This window comes from Schistocerca piceifrons, chromosome 8 (assembly GCF_021461385.2).
Source record: "Schistocerca piceifrons isolate TAMUIC-IGC-003096 chromosome 8, iqSchPice1.1, whole genome shotgun sequence".
Taxonomy (NCBI): Eukaryota; Metazoa; Arthropoda; class Insecta; order Orthoptera; family Acrididae; genus Schistocerca; species Schistocerca piceifrons.
Window position 1 is genome coordinate 57,538,758 of NC_060145.1, and position 24,196 is coordinate 57,562,953.

The window sequence follows — 24,196 nt, forward strand, 5'->3', positions numbered from 1 at the left end:
CAAGCGTGTTGTTATAAAATACGTCTGAGAACAGCGGGCTGCACGAACACTTGATCCGAGCTGCAGTTTAACGACCACTGCGCTAGACCTTCTTTATTTATCCACTTTTCAGTTCAGTGTGACACATTCTTTCCAATGACGAATAACTTGACGGACACCTCTGTTGCAGATCCTTACATTTTGTATTTTGGCTGTTCAAGAAACATTCCATCACGTAAATTCCCTCGTCTTCATTCTGGAAATGTATGCCGTATAACAGTTTCTTCGTCTGAGGATAGAGAAAGAAATCACTGGGTGTCATGTCAGGGGAATACGAGGGGTGAGGCTAAAGGTGGATTCACACTTGCGGGAACATCACCGTCACGTAACCGCCACGTTTTTGAACGTCGATGGTCAGAGGAATTCCTGGACATTCACACTACACCGCACGTCAACGTGAAAGAACGTTACATCTGCTTCATAAAGTACTCACGAGAGGCACTACTAAGTAGTTGATAGCAGATCGTGATAAAATGACGATATTTAGTTTAGAGCAATTTGCAATTATTGCTGTTGCACTTAATAAAAAACAGAGAGCAAAAATATTTTGGGTTAGAAAAATGTTAGAAAAATTAATTTAATTAAAATTAATGTTAGAAAAATGTTAAAAAATCCAGACTGTGAAGGGAGAGTTCCACGCTCTTTACATGGAGCTCGAAGAGGAGGAGTCATCATTCAATAAGTATTTCAGAATATCTAAGCGACAGCTTTTTTTACCTATTAAGCAAGATAAAATAAAAATTACGAAGTGAAATTCAAGATTTAGGCGCCGAATATGACTTCGACAGAGTCCGCCTCCAGTAGCTGAGTGGTGTCCGTCTCCGGTAGCTGAGTGGTCAGCGCGCCCGGATTCGATTCTCGGCTGGGTCGGAGATTTTCTCCGCTCGGGGACTGGGTGTTGTGTTGTCCTAATCATCATCATTTCATCCACATCGACGCGCAAGTCGCCGAAGTGGCGTCAGATCGAAATACTTGCACCCGGCGAACGGTCTACCCAACGGGAGGCCCTAGTCACACGACGTTTCCATTTTTTACCTCGACAGAAGCTGACGGTTTGCCTTCGGTATGTCTAGATAGGCCGTTTTAGTGTACTTGAACTATGTTTACCTATATTTCTGCTGCCTGCTGTCCGTCGTTAATTTATTACGAATCTTATTTTAAACTTCTGCATGCCGCATCAAGCTTTTCTCCCGGTTTTTCTTTTCGAAATTCCGCTGGAAAAATTGAGAGTCAGGCAAATTGAACAACATATGTATCGTTTATTTTGCGATGTATTCCTTCAGTGTATAAAATAATACTTTAACTTAGCGTTGTCTTCCTTTACATATTAAGACCTTTTCGCATTAGCAGTCAGTGGGGAATACCTAAGTATGAGTTTACACTGCGTACTTGTTCGCCAAGTAGGCTACACTTTGACCCGTCGAAACATTCTTCCCGAGAAACCCTGACGTAACGCTGACGTGACGTGACGTGACGTGTCGATGACGTTCTCTTGACGCCGTATGTGAACGCCACCAATTCAACTACAGAGGAGAATGTTTTGAAATCTTTTGACGTGACGGACGTGGCGGTTATTTGACAGGCCAGAGAAGCAGCGTGTGTGTCCGTATCCTGTGCAGCATGAACTGGGGCGCCGCCGTGGAGCAAAACCATCCCCTTGGGCAACTTCCTGCGATGCCTCATCTAAACAGCCTCTTATAACAAAGTCACGAGGTTTCATTAGGACCCTCCTACGATGGTTTCCCCGTTACTAACATAACCTGTTAACGCCACACCATGAAACTCCCGAAAATCACAGCACCACCTTGTCCGAAGGTGATGGTTTGCCCGTTACTAACATAATCTGTTAGCACCACAACATGGAAGCAGTGATAGACCAGGTGATTAGGCGGCTGAGATACATAAACCGTGATTCAGCTGCCCCTATAGATGCCATTTTATGCAATTCGCAATGTTATATCTGTCCTTCAAAAACCACGCGCGATATTTTCATATTCTCTCGGTCGCTTCACGCAAGCATTTAGTACTACAGAAAAAATTAACAGGAACTTCTTGTAGGAAACTTAATGTAGTTAAATTTTGTACTGGGACTCGTTTTTGCTGGGGCCACGGTTTTCGAGATATTCAAGAAAACCTACAAAAGTGACCTTCAAACGCACCAGTACCCCCACACTCATCCTTTATCAGTTAGGATTTCTGGTATGTTGTTCGCGGCTCCCCCTCCTACCACTGTACAAAAATTTCCAGCTACACGAACTGTTCCCGATGTTCTACCTTTTTTTAGTCCCTACTGATTGGGTTATGAATGCACCAGCATACTCGCTGTTTCGTTAACGTTATTCATTAAACGTACCCGTGATGGTAGTGAAAGAAAAACGAATTTCGTAAATGTTACACTAAAACTAACTACGTTGACAATTCAGTCGAAATTTAAGCCTAAAAAGCACAGTAGTTTCGTAGCCAGAAGGTCTGGCGAATGCAACGATGTAATTGTCTATTTTACGCTATTAAAATTCACAAAATTGTTAGATAAAACTTACACAAACGACAATTATAGAATTTGTAAGTGCACAACTAAGCCGCTGGCGTAGTTATGCCTGTCAGTGAAGTCCAAAACAGGTCGAATGTGGAAAATATTTCGTATAGTCGCATATACAGTATTTGTACAGTGGTTGCAGGAAGTGCCATGAACAACATACGAGAAATCCCGAGGAGGAGGAGGATATTAGTGTTTAACGTCCCGTCGACAACGAGGTCATTAGAGACGGAGCCCAAGCTCGTGTTAGGGAAGGATGGGGAAGGAAATCGGCCGTGCCCTTTCAAAGGAACGATATTAAATCTCCTACAAAAATGTCCTGTTCATTTTTTCTGTAGGATTTATAATCTGCACATTACGAGCAAAATAATCTAAAGTTTCAAGTCCACATATAACATTGCGGGTTGCATAAAACAGCATCGGTAGGGCCAACTGCATCATCCAGCACAAATGGCCTGGCTTCAAACAGCTGACACATTTCTGCTGTTCTCTCCGTTCGCCAGGCTTTTCTGAATCGATCTGAGGAGTCGCAGAACTCGGCGGTCGATAGCTTTTGTCATTTTCAAAGTATCGCGCAAGGCGTTCGAAATACTGTTAAAAACTGCTCCATGACTGATTTTCACTTTTCCCACCACCAGCATTGCATCGTTTGTGACACGCCACTCTCCATGCGATTCTTGTTATTTCACTGAGAGTTGGTTTACTACTTCGTTCTTAGTCATTAACACTTGTTTGACCTCACTTGAGGCTTCTACGCTACCCAACCACTACGTGATATGATGATGCATCCTTTCTGCACAATTTGACGAATTTCATATGGACTGTTGCAGTATTGTTCCTCTTCGAACGCAGAAAACGAATTATCATATAAGCGGTGATGCGAAAGTATGCGTGTGAAGTCGTTGCTGCAGAGTACAGTTGTAAGATTTGATGGTCATAACGACAACTGTGTAAGTTGTAAACACTTTTGGTTTAATATTGCAAAGTTATCACAGAAATACACGTAGTTACACAGTTCACGACGTGACAATGTTACAACACTTGTCAAACGAACACATCTCGTCCTCGGAAAGTGAAATAATCCTAAACACAACAATGGTAAATTTTAACTTGAAGTTTCTTTACAAAATTATTCTTACAACTACGTCATGATGTTGGCGAGTACTACGATAAATCATCCTATTCCGGTTCAAAGTTTGGTACTATTTAGGATGACCATCAAGTCTACGGAGGATGGTTAGTTTTGTGACAAGTTGAGCAAAAGATTACCCAAGGACGCTCGACTTTACAATGTACACAAGCTAGTGAACCAAAAAATTTACGCCTCTGCTCGCGTTATTTACCTTAGCTGCAATGAGCTGCCATCTGCATGGCTGCTCTCGCCCACTGAAATTCCTATAAAAACTAATAAAGTCTTTGCTGATTTTTTCAGCAGGAACTCTCCCTATGTTTCTCGTGATGCGAGAAAACATGTACTCATCCGTAGTCTTGGATTATGACGATATGCACACACATGGCTGGAGCAGCGTGCATATTAAAATGCCCTCTCAGTCCTCGCAAGAACAGTTAACAAACTCGCTGGTTCGTTTCTGCACAGTTGGTGCTCAACGACGCTACAGCTAATACCTAGCTGAATGTCAGCTGCTGTGAACGCAGTGTTCACACAAATTTCTGCTCTCCGTCGTACAGGGCATTATGCGGCCCATTCTGCACTTGAAGCCAGTTCAGAGAAGAGTCCTCCAAAATTTCCCTCTCGTCTTTCTCATAGCCGAACTGTCTCCCCACGCAATAGGAGCGTTCCCCATATTTTGTGGAAATGCACTCTGTCAATCATAGGGGCCCTACCATTGGACTGTGTTGGGCTCTCGGCACTTTACTCCTTCCTAGTTCGTTCCCGCCAATCGGACGTTTTGTGCCCACTCCAGACGTCCAAAAGTTACATGCGTACATCACATGTGTGCTATTCGCAGTTCACGGGATCAGCTGTGTCACTGGTTTTGTTTGTATCCATTTGGAATTCCGAAACACACTTTTCTAAAGCTTCTTTCTGTCCTACTTCTGGTGGCCTGCTACTTGCTCTCCGGTATGCGTCACCTGTCCAGTTGCTGACTCCCGCCGAGGGACGCCCCCTAAGAGCTTTTCGTGGTGCCTCCCGTGGTGCGGCCTCTGCTTCCACCCACGCCCTTTTCCACACAAAACGTTTCCTCTCGCTGCTTGTTTCACCTTCTGCTCATTGACATACATTATATACGAGCGGTGTGTTAATACCGTCGATTGAGTGTCATCCCTTTTGCATTATATACTTATAAGCAAATCTGGTCATGACCGCTGAAGTAAATTATGTGTCATATTCACATTCCTGTTACAATGTATAAAACTCTTACGTAATGTGCGAAATTGACCTGCATTTATTCTGCCACCCTACTCAGTATATGCAACTCAGCGCAACTCCAATGTCTGTGCATTAGCACCGACATGCATGCAAGGGATTACTGTGGCATTTCTGTCTTTCTGGTGTGCATGCAGTAAATTCGGAAACGTTATATACAGCAACATGGTTACCACACACGTCGAAACAGGACCAACATGCTGTCATTGTTTTCTTGGCTGCCAAAGGACGAACACCGGTAGACATCCATCGCAGAATGAAGAACTTGCATGGGTCAGCACATATGTCGAAAATCATCATTGTGGAAATGTGCGCCAAGTTCCGTGCTGGTCGCGATTCGACACAAGACGCACGTACCCATACCGCAAATGTTGTAATCCAGAAGTTACGGTGAGTCCACTGGGAGACACTTGAGTTAGGGATGTGCAGCTGGTAGTTATGGACTTCTTCACGCAGCAAGGCATGGTGTTTTATCAGGTGAGTGTCTTCGACCTGGTGTATCTGTGGGACGATTGCCTCAATCCTCACAGCGATTTTACCTGTTTAGCTTACCGATTTCGTACTGTACAATCTTGGAACGAGAACGTTTTGATGACCACTTACAGGATAGGGCACAGTATCAGTGTGCTGTACCACTGTATTTTATCTCTTTAGCTGCATTCAACAAAACTGTCGCGCAGGTATTTCAGTGTCTTCTGGTTTGAAAACCTTTCCCTGAAAACAAAGAAAAATTAGTAATGTAACTTTATTTTTTTGAGGTCTTATTAAAATTTTATTACTACAACCCCGCACCTGGAATCTGGAGTACAGAGTTTCTATTAATTTGATCAGTGATCGCCAAACAATTGACCACAAGCTGCTAGCATCTCATTTGGACGTTTTCGGTAGATCGCAGCAAGACTCAAATTAGCTAACTTGTATTGCTTCCCTGAGCTCAGAACGCACTCACGACAACAGTTTTTTTTATCTTGCACAAGTTCCATTGTGTCAAGCCTGTCAGCCTCATTGTTGACTGCATACATGTGAGGGTGTGCACGTTATATTTTTCGTGTGAATACCAAACGTTTGCTAGGGTGGATAGCTCGTTTGATTTAGGCATTGATACTAAGCTAGGATTGTTCTAATGATGGTATGCTCAAGCAAAAACAAAAAAACTTATCACTTTCACTTGGAATGGGAAACCGATTACTTCTTCACCCAGGTAAAGAACAAATGAGTGTATCTAAGAAACAAGCTAAGAACTGCAGGAAATGGAGACACAAAGGACCTCCTAACGTAGTAAAAACTCTGATAGCAGTGATGTGTATGTTTACGGCGCTCTGCTAGCATATTAGTTGGGAAGAGAGGGAACATCGAACGTCACTTCAAAACTGTTCATCTAAGAATTAAAGGATTTCCCCCTGGTTTCTGCTCTAAGGAAAGAAAAGATTAGGCAGCTAAATTAGAAACTTAATGCTCAACAGTCAACCATTGGGCAAGAGTAAAGTGCAAATTATAACTCTCTTGAAATTCTGAAAATATTTATCCTTTCGTTCCTAAAGAAAAATGCCCAATTTTCGTCTGGGTTGGACTGAAAGTGAAGGCAATGTTCAGCTCTTCATGTCTGTGTGAGGTTTCTTTTTACTGCATAAAATTACAAAAAATAAATACAGAAACAGACTGACTGTTGAACACTTCGGCAATTGTATTCGAATGGCAACCACTACCAACTCTCCCAAAGTCAAAAAAATTGTTGATGACTAAAAGGAGTGTCATCCTTCTCATTAGAATAATAAGTCTGATAAAAAAATCTGTTTTTACATTTGTAATTTATTATTAACTACATTTTGTGTTTTTTTTCTTATGCACAAATCAATTTCAATTTGGCTCAAATGGCTCTGAACACTATGGGGCTTAACTTCTGAGGTCATCAGTCCCCTACAACTTAGAACTACTTAAACCTAACTAACCTAAGGACAGCACACACATCCATGCCCGAGGCAGGATTCGAACCTGCATCTGTAGCTCTCGCACAGTTCCAGACTGTAGCGCCTAGAACCGCTCGGCCATCCCGATCGGCTCAATTTCAATTTATTTTTTCCCATTTACACTTTAATTAAAACTCATGTCATATTTACTATAAATGTATGATTTTTAAAAGTTTTTATTTCTGTCTTTTTGGTAGCTGTCAGTAGGATCTTTCAACGGTATAGTAGCTTGGAAGCTTTATAAGTTTGGCGACCAGTGCATTAGAGAATTCTCCTAGATGTGGCTTCGCGTGGTTCCGCTACATCCCTCATTAGGCGAACTGTAGCTTTATGTAGCTTATCCGAGTGAGGCCATACTACCGCTTTAGAAATTGCAATACAACTTATATTTATCTGGCAATTTTAGAACCTCCCCCTCCCCTCCCCCAGCTTTCTCCATGATGTCGTTAGGACAAAAGTGTGTGTTGAGTGATCATGACAGACATTTACTGAAGAGGATTGTGAGGAAAACTAAGAATATGACAACCGCAAAAGTCACTGCAGAACTGAATCTTGCACTCACGAACCCTGTCAGCTCCAGCACAACACGAACAGAGTTCCATAAGTTGTGAATTGCAGGGCGAGCTGGAATTAAAAACCATGCATCAGTGATGCAAATGCCCAAGAATGTAGTGCCGAAGGCATAAAACCTGGATTTTGGAGCAATTGAAGAAAGTCATTTGGTCAGATGAGACTTGTTTCCCTATTATTGCCCAGTTTACGTCCAGCGTGCGCCATTCCAACCCTACAAGGTACACTGCTTCCCCATGAGAAACGTTATGATACGGGCAGCCGTATCATGGTATTCCATGGGCCTCTGCAATATCGCATTACTGGCAGGGATTATGTGACCATTCAGGCTCATCAGGTCCAACCCATGGTACAACACATTTTGTTCGCGAGTGTTTTTGCTGCGTTGTTTGACGACATAGCCCCTGCTCACATACCTCGCATGGTCCATGAATGGTCTCATGAGCACGAGTTTGAGTCTTCGCATCTCCCCCTGGCCGCCACATTCACCAAACCTCAATTTGTGGTCAACTTTGCAGAGAAGGGTGTGCCATTGCTATGCACGCCCATCATCATTATGTGAACTCGCCACTGATTTGTAGGGAGACTGGTATAAGACTCCCATAAAACGCACACAGGACCTGTATTTATCCATTCTGAGGGACTTGGGGTTGGGGTTGGTGGTTGTTTGTGTGAAGAGACCAAACTGCGAGGTCATCGGTCTCGTCGGATCAGGGAAGGACGGGGAAGGAAGTCTTCCATGCCCTTTCAGAGGAACCATCCCGGCCTTTACCTGGAGCGATTTAGGGAAATCACGGAAAACATAAATCAGGATGGCCAGATGTGGGATTGAACCGTCGTCCTCCCGAATGCGAGTCCAGTGTGCTAACCACTGCACCACCTCGCTCGGTCCCGAGGGACTTGAAGTTGTTTTGGGTGCCAACGGTTTTCCTACACCGCATTAGGCGTGGTAATTTGGCGTGTTTTTGGTGTTCCCGTATTTTTTTTCCATCTCTTGTATAACAGTTTCAACACAACCAGATTTCTTTTAATAAACTCAAAAATATTGTAAAACTATACAAAAATGTACAAAACTCTTGTCGTAGCTGTTTTAAATGAATGTTTGTCTTCTTTCTTTCTATTTGGGAGGAACATGAAAGTCCTTAAAACACGTCTTGTCCTTCAACAGGCACAAGTATACGTTACACTTTTCGCACCGCATTTTGTTGTGACTTTTGCATGGCTCGTATCTGCAAGTGCGTGGTGCTGGAATATCATCAGAAATTGGAAAATGTTCATATCCATCACAGTGCATGTCACTGCATAGAAGCTTTGCAGAATGATTAAAGAATTTAAACCTTTTGGACACAGGAAGTGCATCTCCTTCTTGTTCAGTCTCACTGTCACTTAATACCCTTCCATCCTCAGGTGGAACTGCAAGCAGCCCTTCTGCTACCTAGAAACATGTAATAATATCAAATAACATAATTTCAAATATCTGTATCAAATAACATTAATGTAAACATAAAATAATGCGGTGTTACAAATTATTCATTACCTCTAATTTGAAGTGTAGCAAATCTTTCTGTTCTTTTCTTGGAATATTATTCCCTTTGATGCTTCTCATGCATTGATTCCATTCATTTACCACAGCAAGGTCCACAAAATGCAAAATTACTTTCCATGTCCATTTCATACTTCTGAACCAGGCTCTGTACCATTCCATCTGCTGGTTGCAAACGTCAACTCCACCCATGTTTTGATTATATTTGCGCACCACAGAAGGACAATCAACTTCAATGTGTTTGTTATCAATTTTGGACCAACGTTGCACAGGCTCAATCGGTGTGGAGCCACAGCAGTTTGAAGCCATGATTACTTTGTTGCTGTCTTTCCACTCTACAACTACTAAATCACAGTTTTCAGCAACATGTTCTATACTCTGTCCATGAACCATCTTGATTGCGTCAGTGAGAGGCAAGCCCTTTAGTCTGTTGGCCATTATTGTTCCACTTCCACAGATCTTCATTTCAGTTAATTTCTCCAGTAAAGGCAATGATGTAAAATATCTATCGAAGTAGATGAAGGTTTCTTGAGGTAAAGTTTGTGCCAATCTTAATATCACAGAAAGGCCTAATCCAAACTCCTTAGTCTGTAGAGAAGTTGAATCACCTTGATATATTTCAAAGTCTAATACAAGACAGCTGATGTAGTAAGTACAAAGTTCTTTAATCCAACTGGTCGAGGTTTGTCTCAGTGGGCAGCGACATGTAAATGGTATCATTTGTTCATCAACTGAATAAGTAACATGATCCAGTGGAAGACTCAGGCACACATTTCTTACTGCATCAAGAACTGACTGTACTTTCCACACTCTATTATTATTATCTGGGGCAGAGGAAGCATCAACCACATGAAAAGCATTTCTGAGTGCCAGAAACCTGTCTCTTGACATGATTCTCGAAACTGGAGTATAGCCATACTCAGTGCTCCAGTATAATCTCAGTCAAGGAAGTTTGATTCAACCCATAATCAGGTTGACAGCTATAAATTTCTTAAGTTCTGTTGCATCTGTTGCATCTGTTTTAATGCTTTTCCATGCTCCCACAAAGTATACTGATTTATATGTTCTTCAGCAATCTTAAAGAATTCATTTGTAAAATATGTGGTAAAATACTGGAGAGGAGTACGCAATGGATCTGGAAACTGAAAAGAAAATTGATTTGAAAACAGAACAATTTTCATTTACAGAAAAAAATATATTACAGTAACCCAGAGAGAAGGCGTATATTTTACCTGCATTCTAGAAAAGTCCAATGGTCGTGGGTGATGCTTAGCTTTATATAATTTCTTCTTCCACAGATATTTTCTGCCTGATAGGTTTTTCTTCTTTATAACTGAGAGTGTCTGCTTTCAGTTGATTATTATTCCTTGACGATTCTGATGCAGTTTGAACTGGTATTTCATCTGTATCAGAATCAGAACTCTATGCACCAATATTTTCTGGCACAAAAAAATCTTCACAATCGTCTTCATCACTTACTTCTAAGTCTGAAGCATCAAGCAACTTCAAAATATCTTCCTCAGTAAGTCCCTTCATTATCTAAAAATGTTCCAATACATTACACCATATACATTGCATTAATCAGCATGCAAGAATGCGAAAAAAAGTAGTTGAGTAAAACTAACCTCAATAAGCGAAAACTGCAGCAACGCCTAACCCTCACGATTGTGATGGTGGAGACACTTTCGAGCACCACTGCCACAATAATCACGCAAAATGGATATTTCGATAATACACAAATTCTTTGAGATGTCTAGAAACAGACTGAATCCAAACAATTCCTCAGAATCACACGCAAACACAACTGCTACAGACAATACAAAGCCACTACACGTCACGCAACGATACTGGAAGACAAAGGCGCCCGCCAAAACATCAGAGTGGACGGAGCTGCGATCTAGTGGCGTTCTGCGGTACTATGAACCAAAGTAGCCCTCACGATCGTTCGTTTCCAGCCACAATTATATTCTAGCTCCAGGGAACAAAAAGTATGAAGTCATACCAGACCCTCATGATCGTGGGGGTAGGGGCGTAAAGGGCTACAGAGGCAGTTCTGACATTGCGATTGACATGGAAGCAAGACTAAACAAAAACAAAGACATATTCATAGGATTTGTCGACCTACAAAAAGCGTTCAACAATATCAAAAGGTGCAAGATGTTCCAAACACCAAGAAAAATTTGGAAATTTGTGGTAAGGTGTTATGGGACCAAACTGCTGAGGCCATGAGTCTCTAAGCTTACACACAATTTAATCTAACTTAAACTAACTTACACTAAGGACGACACACACACCCATGCCCGAGGGAGGACTCGAACCTCCGATGGGGGGAGCCACATGGACTCTGAGAAAAAATAGGGGTAAGCAATATGGAAAGGAAGGTAATATACATTATGTACAATAGCCAAGAGGAAATAATAAGAGTGGAAGACCAAGAGTGAAGTGCTCAGATTAAAAATCGTGTAAAACAGGGATTTAGTCTTTTGCCCCTAGTGTTCAATCTCTACATCGAAGAAGCAGTGACAGAAAGAAAAGAAAGGTTCAAGAGTGGAATTAAAATTCAAGTTGAAAGGACATCAATAATAAGATTCGCTGATAACATTTTCATATGCAGTGAAAGTGAAAAAGAATTACAGGACGTGTTGAATGGAATGAACAGTCTAATGAGTACAAAACACAGATTGAGAGTAAATCAAAGAAAGACAAAAGTAATGATAAGTAGCAGAAATGAGAGTAGCGAGAAGCTTAACATCGAGATGAAACGTCTCTTTTTATGTCTAAATAAATTTAAGCCCAAAGCGTGAAATAATTCATGTAAACCTACGTAAGAAACGCTATATTTTTGTATTAATTCCATGTATTGTCTTCAAATTCTCTTATAACGTAAAATTATAATTAATTCTTAAATGTGAGAGAGTATACAGATGTAAAAATTAGCGAAAAATAGCAATTGTGTTTTTTAATTGGCAAATAATGCATCACGCGCAAGGTAAGCGGCGCCAACAGTCAAATTTTATACGATCAGCCGAGCCGGATAGGAGCGACCAGCGAAGACTCTCGAACATTTTTCCATGCAAGAGGCTTCCAGAACAGGAAGAGACTGAGGCAAAATGGCAGTAAGGTTGCCCCCAGTGCACTGGTGATAGTGCACCTTCACTGGCACATTTAGCTCTCCCTGATCGTTTTAGTGATGGTGTACATCCACTAGGGAAGGTTTACCTTCCCTAATCTTCCACTTGCATTAAAACATATACAACGTGGGCCTACAGCACAGATAACCTTCACTCAACATAAGATCAATAGATTTCAGAAGAATTAATAAATGCTACAATCTCTCAATCGACGGTGATGTGCTTTAGATCCGTAAGATTCTCACCGCCTCAAGTGGATTAGAGTCTGATAAAATTCACAACTTAATGTACCATGACTCATTCACAAACCCACAAAATAGATTAACTGTCAGTACAAGTTTAAAATATACTGGCGTCTGATCTAATTTTACAGCATTATGTAGTGAGTGAATTAGTGTATCGAAGGAGTGTGCTATCACCTAGCAGGATTTATGCCGAGCGAATGAGGATACAAATCTTCCGCAGTGTGGCACTGAAGTAAACTTCCAGTTGAGTGGCAGGGGCTAACTGTCAACATCGTGAACTGTGCATGTTCTTTATCAAATCCATATGTATTTGGCCCAAAAGGCAATCACGTCGCTCGTGCGCAAAGGCTCCTTAAAATGTGCACAACTGAGGGCGTGCTCGCGACCCTGATGCCAAATTTCATGGAGTGTAGAGGAACTGTAGTGCCATAGGTTTAAGTGCTGTATCTTTCAGATTGCAGCATCTATGTTGCGTTTAACAGCATTCAAAGAAAGCTAACCAATAAATCCGCAAGGTGTGGAAAATGAGGGTGTTCACTTGTGCTCTTGTACAGCAGCTGCCACTGATGATGATGACTGTATGTTTATTTTCGTAATGAAGTACAATAAATACGTAACGTTTATGTTCTGAGTTCAAAGTATCTACATCATTCTTTAAAACTTTACATCTGCTGTATTACTGATACACATGTATTTCAGGAGCAGCTAACAAAATCAGTGCTACGATACTGCTTTTGGCACATTGTATTTACTGAACCTATGTCTAGTGAAACCAGAAATTACAGTTATTACACTGAAAGTACATAATCAAATCTGAACCTCAACAAACTCAGGCAGAATGGCATCCACTAGCCCAAGTCGCCACCATCACCGCCGTTGTCGTCGACGGTACTGCCGTTGTCGTCGACATTACCGCCGTTGTCGTCGACGGTACTGCCGTTGTCGTCGACATTACCGCCGTTGTCGTCGACGTTACCGCCGTTGTCGTCGACGGTACCGCCGTTGTCGTCGACGTTACCGCCGTTGTCGTCGACGTTACCGCCGTTGTCGTCGACGTTACCGCCGTTGTCGTCGACGGTACCGCCGTTGTCGTCGACGTTACCGCCGTTGTCGTCGACGGTACCGCCGTTGCCGTCGTCGTTACCGCAGCTGCAGTCGGCTTTACCGCCAATGTCGTCGTCGTTACCGCCGTTGCCGTCGTCGTTACCGCCATTGACGTCGTCGTTACCGCCGTTGCCGTCGTCGTTTCCGTCGTCGTTACCGCCGTTGCCGTCGTCGTTACCGCCCTCGTCGTCGGCATCTCCGGCGTCGCTGGCTGACGCTACATCACTCCGCGATGTGCCAGGCGTCGCCTCCTTATCTCCCTTCGTCTTGCTTGTGAGGGCAGGTTTATTAACTTTTATGATGGGGATCAAGCGCTCACTCCCTCGCGCAAGTCGGTCTGTCTCCTGCAAAATTTGTTTTAGAACGCCATTACACTGTGCTTCTTCATATTTAACGTTAATTTTGTGCATAGCGAGACATACATTTGAGTCAAGCGAAGCAGCTATAAGTGCAAATGAAATTATCCTTATACAGGATATTCAGCTGCCCCTGTCGATGTCGCTTTATGCAATCCCCAATGTTACAGCCAGCGTTAAAAACACGCGCGAGATTTTCACGTTCTCTCACTCGCTACGTGCGAACTGTTGCTCCTACAGAAGAAGTGAAGAGGACCCTTGTGTAGAAAATTTAATGTAACTTACACGGGAAAACCTTTTCACTAGAGGACGTTGTTTTCTAGTTACGTTGTTCATGGCTCTCCCTCCTACCACTGCACAGACGTTTGCGACTGCACGAATTATTTCCCACATTCGACCGTTTTTGGTCTTCATTGACTGACTTTATTATGCCAGCGACACACTGACTTTACAGATTGTAAAGTTGGTGTCTGTGTAAATTTTACCTGAGAGTTTTGTGAACTTTAACAGCATAAAATAACTAATTAAGTCGTTGTATTCAGTAGGCCTTCTGTCTACAAAACTACTGTGTTTGTAAGGGTTGAGCTTGGATCAAATTGTCAACGCGATTAGTTTCGGTGTTTACAGTAGCCGTTTTCCTTGCATTACCCTTGCGGGTATGTTTAAATTATTGACATTAACGAAATAGTCTACTATACTGGGGGTGTCATAGCCTCGTGGTCTCAGGCGCCTTGTTACGGTTCGCGCGGCACCCCCCCTCACTCGGGCATGGGTGTTTGTTGTCCTCAGCGTAAGTTAGTTGAAATCAGATTAAGTAGAGTGTAAGCCTATGGACCGATGACCTTAGCAGTTTGGTCCCATAGAAACTTACAACCAAAAAAAAAAAAAAAAAAAAAAAAAAAAAAAAAAAAAGTCGAATATCGGGAATAGTTCGTGTAGTCGAGAATTTTTGTACAGTGATAGAAGGGAGAGCCACGAACAACATACTAGAAATCCTGGCTGGTGAGATGAGTGTGGAGGTGGAAGTGCGTTTGAAAGTCACTTTTGTACGTTTTTCATCAGTAATTCGAAAACCGCGGCCTCCAGCGAAACCGAATTCCAGTACAAATCTTAGCTACATTAAATTTCCTACAACAAGGTCCTGTTCATTTTTATCTGTAGGATTAATAGCTTGCATGAATCGAGCGAGCGAATATGAATATCTCGAGCATGGTTGTTGAAAGACAGCTATTACATTGCGGGTTGTGTAAAAGGACGTCGGCAGGGGCAGTTGAATCGCCATGTACACTACTGGCCATTAAAATTGCTACACCAAGAAGAAATGCAGATGATAAACGGGTATTGATTGGACAAATATATTATACTAGAACTGACATGTGAATACATTTTCACGCAATTTGGGTGCATAGATCCTGAGAAATCAGTACCCAGAACAACCACCTCTGGCCGTAATAACGGCCTTGATACGCCTGGGCATTGAGTCAAACAGAGCTTGGATGACGTGTACAGGTACAGCTGCCCATGCAGCTTCAACACGATACCACAGTTCATCAAGAGTAGTGACTGGCGTATTGTGACGAGCCAGCTGCTCGACCACCATTGACCAGACGTTTTCAATTGGTGAGAGATCTGGAGAATGTACTGGCCAGGGCAGCAGTCGAACATTTTCTATATCCAGAAAGGCCCGTACAGCACCTGCAACATGCGGCCGTGCATTATCCTGCTGTAATGTAGGGTTTCGCAGGGATCGAATGAAGCGTAGAGCCACGGGTCGTAACACATCTGAAATGTAACGTCCACTGTTCAAAGTGCCGTCAATGCCAACAAGAGGTGACCGAGACGTGTAACCAATGGCACCCCATACCATCACGCCGGGTGATAAGGCCAATATGGTGATGACGAATACCCTCTTCCAATGTCCGTTCACCGCGATGTCGCCAAACACGGATGCGACCATCATGATGCTGTAAACAGAACCTGGATTCATCCGAAAAATGTCGTTTTGCCATTCGTGCACCCAGGTTCGTCGTAGAGTACACCATCGCAGGGGCTCCTGTCTGTGATGCAGATTCAAGGGTAACCGCAGCCATGGTCTCCGAGCTGATAGTCCATGCTGCTGAAAACTTCGTAGAACTGTTTGTGCAGATGGTTGTTGTCTTGCCAACGTCTCCATGTGTTGATTGAGGGCTCGAGACGTGGCTGCACAATCCGTTACAGCCATGCGGATATGCCTTTCATGTCGACTGCTAGTGATACGAGGCCGTTGGGATCCAGGACGGCGTTCCGTATTACTCTCCTGAACCCACCGATTCCATATTCTGCTAACGGTCATCGGATCTCGACCAACGCGAGCAGCAATGTCGCGATACGATAAACCGCAATCGTGACAGGCTGCAATCCGACCTTTATCAAAGTCGGAAAGGTGATGGTACGCATTTCTCCTCCTTACACGAGGCATCACAACAACGTTTCACCAGGCAACGCTGGTCAACTGCTGTTTGTGTTTGAGAAATCGGTTGGAAACTTTCCTCATGTCGGCACGTTGTAGGTGTCGCCACCGCCTCTGAAAAGCTAATCATTTGCATATCACAGCATATTCTTCCTGTCGGTTAAATTTCGCGTCTGTAGCACCTCATCTTCGTGGTGTAGCAATTTTAATGGCCAGTAGTGTATTTACATAGCTGGCAAGTTACATCACCAGGAAGGGGAAGAAATTACTGAATGTTGCTGGTGTTTATATAGAATGTAGCTCTGACTCAGTTGATAACAGAGTCGAACTAAGTTTGGATGAAAGATAAAGGTACATCATTCAATGGCGCTTCAAATCTGTGTCAGTGCTCACCAACAGCAGTGGGTGGCTAATTGGTGTTACGCCAGTCCTTTAGGAAACCATGACCATGTGAGGGACTATTGGAGTCCGCTCACATATATTTTTATTTATTTGTTTATTATTTTATCTTGTACTAAAAAGCTATGCTTTCCCTTCCACGCCAGACTAGGTTTTGACAAGAGGTATCGTCTTTTCTCTTCGGTGATAACTGCGAGCTTCGTGCAGCCCAAACGATACTATACGAGGCAACTAGACGTTGGGGCTTGACACAATTCCTTTCACACAGAGGAATATGCAGGTGTATAAAAAATAATGTCGTCCTTCTTAAATTTTATTGGCACATCTAGATTTCAGCTAGAAACTAGCCATTCTCAATGCACTATCATTTTTTGATCTATGCATGTAATACCTGTTGGTCCGGCTTCATCCACAGTTCATTGAATTGTATTCAATGAACTGTGGATGAAGCCCGACCACCTGGCATTACATGCACTGATCACAAAATGATAGTGCATTGAGAATGGCTAGTTTCTGGCTTAAATCTAGATCCGCCAATAAAATTTAAAAAGAGCGGCTGATAGCTGAAATCTATTATTTACAAGAGAATATAACAGTCGCTGAGTGTAACAGCCTTCTGAATGGAAGGTAACCTGATAAAAAATAATCGTCAGATTTTAAAAAAATCATAACTATTATGTTTTTTGAGATAAGTGCGTGAACAACGTACTGTTGGAAAGGGAAAACTCCCGCCAGGTAACAGCTGTGTTCGCCCACTTCAGTTCTAGTAAAAATGGCGTCCGGACAACACAAAAGCGTTTTGTTTTCTACGTTCTGCGCAGTACGGGTCAGTAATAACTGTTCAGCGTGACTTACATACTAGGTATGGTGTGGATCCTTCTATAGCACAGAGCATTAGACGATAGCATGAACGAATCCGAGAACCAGGTTGATTGTGTATAGACAAAATGCCGGCCGTCACCTAGTGTCTGACACAGGCATCGAACGCATCCGTCATAGTTTCACAAGGAGTCCACAGAAATCCTTTCGCCATGCAGCTCGACAGCACGACATGCCACTGATGTCCATCTGGCGTGTATTGCATCGACGCTTACACATGAAACTGTGCAAAATTAAGCTACTAGAAGCTCTTCGTGAACGTGACAAACAACAACACGTGGAGTTCTGTAATTTCGTCCTTGGCAAGGTGGAGGATGACGGTTTTCTTCCACGCTTAGTGTTCAGTGACGAGGCAACATTCCATTTAAATGGAAAGGTGACCCGCCATAATGTGAGAATCTGGGCCATGGAACAACAGCATGAAGTTGTACAACATGAGGGAAATTCTTCAAAATTTTGTGTGTTTTGTGCAGTTTCGTGGGAAAAGGTGTATGGTCCATTTTTCTTTGTCGAGAACACTGTTACACGAAGCACAGTTGGAGGCTGATTCTAACGACTTCATGTAGCAACAGGATGGGGCACCGCCACACTGGCATCTGGAAGTGAGGGATTTTTTAAATCAAAGTATTACTGAAAGATGGATCGGTCGCACCGAACCAAATGATCCAGCCTTACATTAGTGGCCTCCAAGGCCACCGGACCTGACTGTATGTGATTATTTCTTGTGGAGGTGTTTATAAAAGACTGTTTATGTGCCTCCGTTGCCGACAACGGTGAATGAACTGAGACATAACAGCAATTGTGGATGCTGTAACTCAAGACATGCTCGCTGCAGTGTGGGAACAATTGAATAACGCGTTGACACATAGTGTGCATATCAAGGGTGGGGGGGGGGGGGGGGGGGGGGGAGGGATATTGAACACCTATGCATATGAAAAAAACTTTTTGAGTTTCCTGTTCATCAAAAAACAAAATTCATTGTATATGTTTATTAGTTTCAGAAACGTAGAACAGTCGTTCATCGGCTTTATTAACAAATATATAAAATGTGTTTCTTTTTGTGTTGCTGGTTAAAGTCGCACAGGAAAAAATAAATAAAGCACGAATTTTTCCTCCACACTTACTGATATGACAGTGACCTGCAACTGGGCAACCAATATGAATTTGCAGACTGTAGTCTCGCAGTACTGGGTGAGTCAAAAAGGACTTTACAACTTTGAAATTACGTAGAAATTTACTGAGATAACTTTCAGAATCGGTAGATGTGTCATTTTGTAGCAAACAACCTTACGTTTGATACACGTAGTGCATCAGTACGCCATTCCGCCACTGCGAGCGCCGGTGTAGAGCGCAGTTAAAATGGCAACTTTCTCTGGTGCCGAGCGTGCTCGCTGTGTGTTTTTGTTTCATAAAACAAACTGTGCAACAACTGGTACGCGTAAGTTTCGCACCAAATACACGAAAGGGCCTCCAGGCAGACCTACAATTTACTCCTGGCACAATAACTTAGGTGAGACGGATTGTTCACTGCAGCATGATGAATCACCAGGTCGCCCGTCTGTTCATGATAGTGTCGAACAATTAGGGAGAGCGTTGCCTGCAGTCCACAAAAATCAACTTAGGAAGAGCGTTGCCTGCAGTCCCCAAAACTCAACGCCAAGTGCGTCTCATGGGACTGGAAATTCACAAAAGACTGTTTCGTGAGTACTGCGTAGAAGTTTACACTTGAAACTATATGCTTCACAATGACACAGCACAATAGGGAATTTTGTGCAGAAATGTTGCATCGGAGAAGAGGACGACGAGACATTCCTGAACACAATAGTCGTCAGAGTTGAGTCTACATTTCTCATCAGTGGAATGGTGACTACTTACAACTGCAGTAGAATATGGGCAGCAAAAATCCACATGCCAGCCTGGAACACGTTCTTGATAGTCCCAAAGTTATGTGTTTTGTGCCCTTAACAAACTGAAATGGTACAGCCTTTTCTTCATCATGGAGAAAACTGTCACTGGTATTTTGTATATGAGGATGTTATGAGGATATTTTGTATTTGAGGATGTTTACAACAACATGACATCTACCGATTCTCAACAAATTTTTACGTCATTCCAAAGTTGTATTGTACTTTTTGACACAACCTTTATATTTAAATAGTATTCTTCCAGTGAAATCCAAGATACGACAAGTCAGGTTACTAAATCGACTCTGCTGTTTGTGACTACTCCATTGGGAAATCGTGACCAGGTGGCTTCATTAGACGTAAATGTTTTGGACAGGGCAGCAGTCGAACATCGTCTGCTTCATGGTATGTCAGGACAGCAGAATAAAGAGATAGTCTTGCATTATCTTTTTAGAAGCTGGCATCATTGAACTACAAAGACAGGGCACAGCCACCGGCCTTAATACGTCAGAAATATAGTGAATGCTGTCCATATTACCAGCTATACAAAGCAGAGGTGATGGTATTTTGTGCCTAATGACACCCAGTAGCATCACGCAGCATTTAATGTCAGAAATTTGAACGTAGTACGAAAGCTAGAAAATCTAAAAAGGGGCATGCAACGGATCAATCTAGATATACTGGGGATGAGTGAAATGAAACAGAAAGAAGTGCATTTCTAGTCAGACGAATATAGGGTAATATCGAGTGCATCAGGAAATGGTATAACAGGAGTAGGATTCGTTATGAATAGGAAAGTATGGCAGAGAGTGAGCTACTATGAAGAGTTCAGTGATAGGGTTGTTCTCATCAGATTCGAAGGCAAACCCACGCTGAACACGATGGTTCAGGCTTACATGATGACGTCGCAAGCTGAAGATGAAGAGATAGAGGACAGTATATGAGGATACTGAACGGGTAACGCAATATGTCAAGAGACATGAAAATCTAGTAGCCATGGGGGATTGGAATGTGGTTATAGAGTTACGGGAGAATATAGGATTGGAAATAGGATTGAGAGAGAGCAAAAACTAATTGCGTTCTGCAATAAATTTCAGATGGTAATAGCGAATACTCTGTTCAAGAACCACGAGAGGAGGAGGTATACATGGGAAAGATCTGGAGACACGGGAAGATTCCAGCTGGATTGTATTATTGTCAGACAGAGATCCCGATATCAGATAGTGGATTGTGAGGAATACCCAGGAGCAGATATAGACTCAGATCACAATTAAGTAATGACGAAGAATAAATAGAAGTTTAAGAGACTCCTACAGAAGAATCAGTGTTGAAGAAAGTATGATACTGAAGCGCTGAGGAATGATGAGTCATGTGTGAAGTTTGCTGAGGAGATGCTGCAGTATGGCATACCCCAGTAGACAGTTCAGTTGAAGAGGAGTGGACATTTCTAAAAAGGGCAATCACAGATGTTGAATAATCACAATTACAAGGAAGCCAACTCCAAAGAAGCCATGGATAACAGAAGAAACACCTCAACTGATCAAAGAAAGAAGTACCAAAAGACAGGAACACAGCAACGCAAATCACTGGCTGCATGCAAAGTGTGAAAAAATCGAGAAGAAAATGATCGTCGAAAGGACTGGCTCAGCACATGGAAAAGTCAAAACAACTTGAAATTAAAAGCGCGGGCGGTAACATTAAGAGAGCAACGAGAATTCCAATGTTAAATATAGGAGAGAGAGAGAGCAGATTGGTGTAAACAGTACACAGATGGCCTTTATGAGGGGGAAGACCCTTCTGATGACATGGGTCGATAGGGAAGAGACAGGGGATCCAGTTTAGAGTCAGAATTGAAAACGGCATTGAAAGACTTAAGATCCAAAAACGCAGAAGGGAAAAATAACATTCCACTAGAATTTCTAAAAGCGTTGGGGCAAGAGGTAACAAAACGACTACTCACTTTAGTGTGTAGGATATATGAGACTGTCGATATATCATCAGACTTTCGGCAAAATATCGTCCACACAATTTCGAAGACAGCAAGAGCGGCAGGTGTGAGAATGATCACACAATCTGCTTCACAGCTCGTCGATCAAAGTTGCTGGGAATAATAATGTCAGAAGACTGGAAAAGAAAATTGAGAATGTGTTAGATGACGATCATTTGGCTTTAGAGACGGTAAAGGCACCATAGAAGCGGTTCTGACCATTCGCTTGATGATGGAATCAGGACTAAAGAAAAATCAAGATCTCCGAAAGGATTTCAGGACACAGAAAAAGCGTTAGGCAGTGTGAAATGGTGCATGATGTTCGAACTTCTGAGGAAAATAGGAATAAGATATACAGAAAAAAGGGTTCAAATGGCTCTGAGCACTATGGGACTTACCTGCTGAGGTCATCAGTCCCCTAGAACTTAGAACTACTTAAACCTAACTAACCTAAGGAATCACACACATCCATGCCCGAGGCAGGATTCGAACCTGTGACCGTAGCGGTCGCGCGGTTCCAGACTGAAGCGCCTAGAACCGCTCGGCCACTCCGGCCGGCATACTCCGGCATATACAGAAAGATGGGTAATATGCAGCATGTACAAGAATCTAGAGGGGACAGTGAGTCTGGAAGTCAAAGAACGAAGTGCTCGGATTAAAAAGTTTAAGACAGGGATGCAATCTTTAGCCCCTGCTGTTCAATCTACAGTATATATCAAAGAACCGACGATGGCAAACAAAGAAAAGTTCGAGACTTGGAATCAAATTCAGCGTGAAAGGATACCGATGATAAGATTCGCTGGTGATATTCCTGTCCTCAGTGAAAGTGAAGAAGGATTACAAGATCTGTTGGATGGAAAGAATAGTCAAATGAGAAAATAATATGGACTGAAAGTAAACGAGAAAAAAAAAACAAAGTCAACGAAAAGTAGCTGAAATGAGAATAGCCAGAAACTCAACATCAAACTGGTGGTCACGAAGTAGACGAAGTTAAGAAATTCTGCTACCTGGGAAAAAGTAACCCAAGACGGACGACTTCTGTGTCTGACCTCCATTTGCCCGGCGTTGTGCCGCAACTCAACGTAGCATGGACTCAACAAGTCGCTGGAACTTCCCTACGGATATATCAACCCATACTGCCTCTATAGCCGTCCATAATTGCAAAAGTGTTGCCGGTAGAGATTTTGTCAACAAATTGATCTCTCTATTATGTCCCATAAATGCGCGAGGCGATTCATGTCAGGCGATTGCGGTGCTCAAATCATTCTCTCGAATTGTCCAGAACGTTCTTCTAACCAATCGCAAACAACTGTGGCCCGGTCACATGACGCAGTTTCATTCACAAAAATTCCATCGTTGTTTGGGAACATGAAGTCCATGAATGGCTGCAAATGGTATCCAAGTAGCAAACATAACCATTTGCAGTCGATGATCGGTTCATATGTACCAAAGGACCCAGTCCATTCCTTGTAAACAAAGTCCACACTATTATGGAGGCACCACCAGTTTGCACACAGTCTTGTTGACAACCTGAGTGCACGGTATCGTGGGGTATGCGCAACACTCGAAGCTTGCCATTAGCTGTTACCAACGGAAATCGGGACTCGTCTACCAGGCCATGGTTTTTCAGTCGTCTAAGGTCCAACCGATATGGTCACAAGTCCAGGAGACGCACTGCAGGCGATGTCATACCGTTACCAAAGGCATTCGCGTCGGCAGTCTGCTGCCATAGGTCATTAACACCAGATTTCGCAGCACTTTCCTGACAGATACGTCGTCGCACATCCCACATTGATTTCTGCGGCTATTTCACGCAGTGTTGCTTTTCAGTTAGCACTTAACCCTTCACTGCGTTGCTTTGCAGATGTGCAAAACAAAGTTTCAACTCTCTTATCGCCGTTGTCCTTGAAGTTTAACACTTGAAACTGCTTTACTGATGTGCTATGTTGTATTATGACGGTAACTGATAAGATTCTGCCACTAGAATGCGCTACTGAGTGTAAGACGCGACAATGTGTGTTGCTGTGAGTAGCATTGTAAGTTAGGCTGACATTGCTCTCTTTCGGCGGTGATCGTTAGTAGTTGAATCGAAGAACACGTGAATGCAAAAAATTTGTAGTGCTTCTACAACCTTTGGAGAGTATTCTGCTCCGTTCATCTTGTATTTCTGCTAATAAATATGTGAGTAGTATAGAAATCAATCTCGTTTGCATATGTGCAGTAGTGCGTAATAATACGTCTATCCACAATCGAACAATGAGAAAGTAGTGTTTCCTTATTTCTGCTTTTTTCTTGTTTATCGTGACAGTTCGAGTGCTGTAATGGAGTCATTCTCGTATTTCGACAATGGACGACGTAAAGTGATGATGTATGAAGAATTCATGGCCCCTTCTGGCAGTGAAGATGAGTTAGATTTTGACGATTCAGATGAAGACCCGACAATAAACGTAAATTATCTGGAATCTGCAGTTAGTGATAGCGAGCCTGAGGTTACTCTAGTTAATACACATAAGTCAAATAATTATTGTTTGAAGGATGATGAGAATGAAGATGTTGCTGATGCACAGGCACCACAAGCTTTTGCATATGTGGAAGGTGTCACTGACAAAAACTGCTTTCTTGTATTCCACAGTGTTTAAGACATGTGTCTTTCATTAATTTTCGAATATGTCATTAATTCTTTCATATCTGTTGTTAA

The 24,196-nt window shown here is 42.6% G+C and overlaps 1 protein-coding gene across 1 annotated transcript in view; it reads right to left on the minus strand.

The window, feature by feature from the left end:
• Positions 1-10,466: 10,466 nt before the first annotated feature.
• The window catches only part of LOC124712073 (alpha-crystallin A chain-like), a 51,724-nt gene continuing 37,994 nt past the window's right edge, over positions 10,467-24,196 (minus strand). Inside the window, exon 3 of the mRNA XM_047242368.1 lies at positions 10,467-10,583. Within this exon, the coding sequence (XP_047098324.1) occupies positions 10,467-10,583 (117 nt within the window). The remainder of the gene's footprint in view (positions 10,584-24,196) is intronic.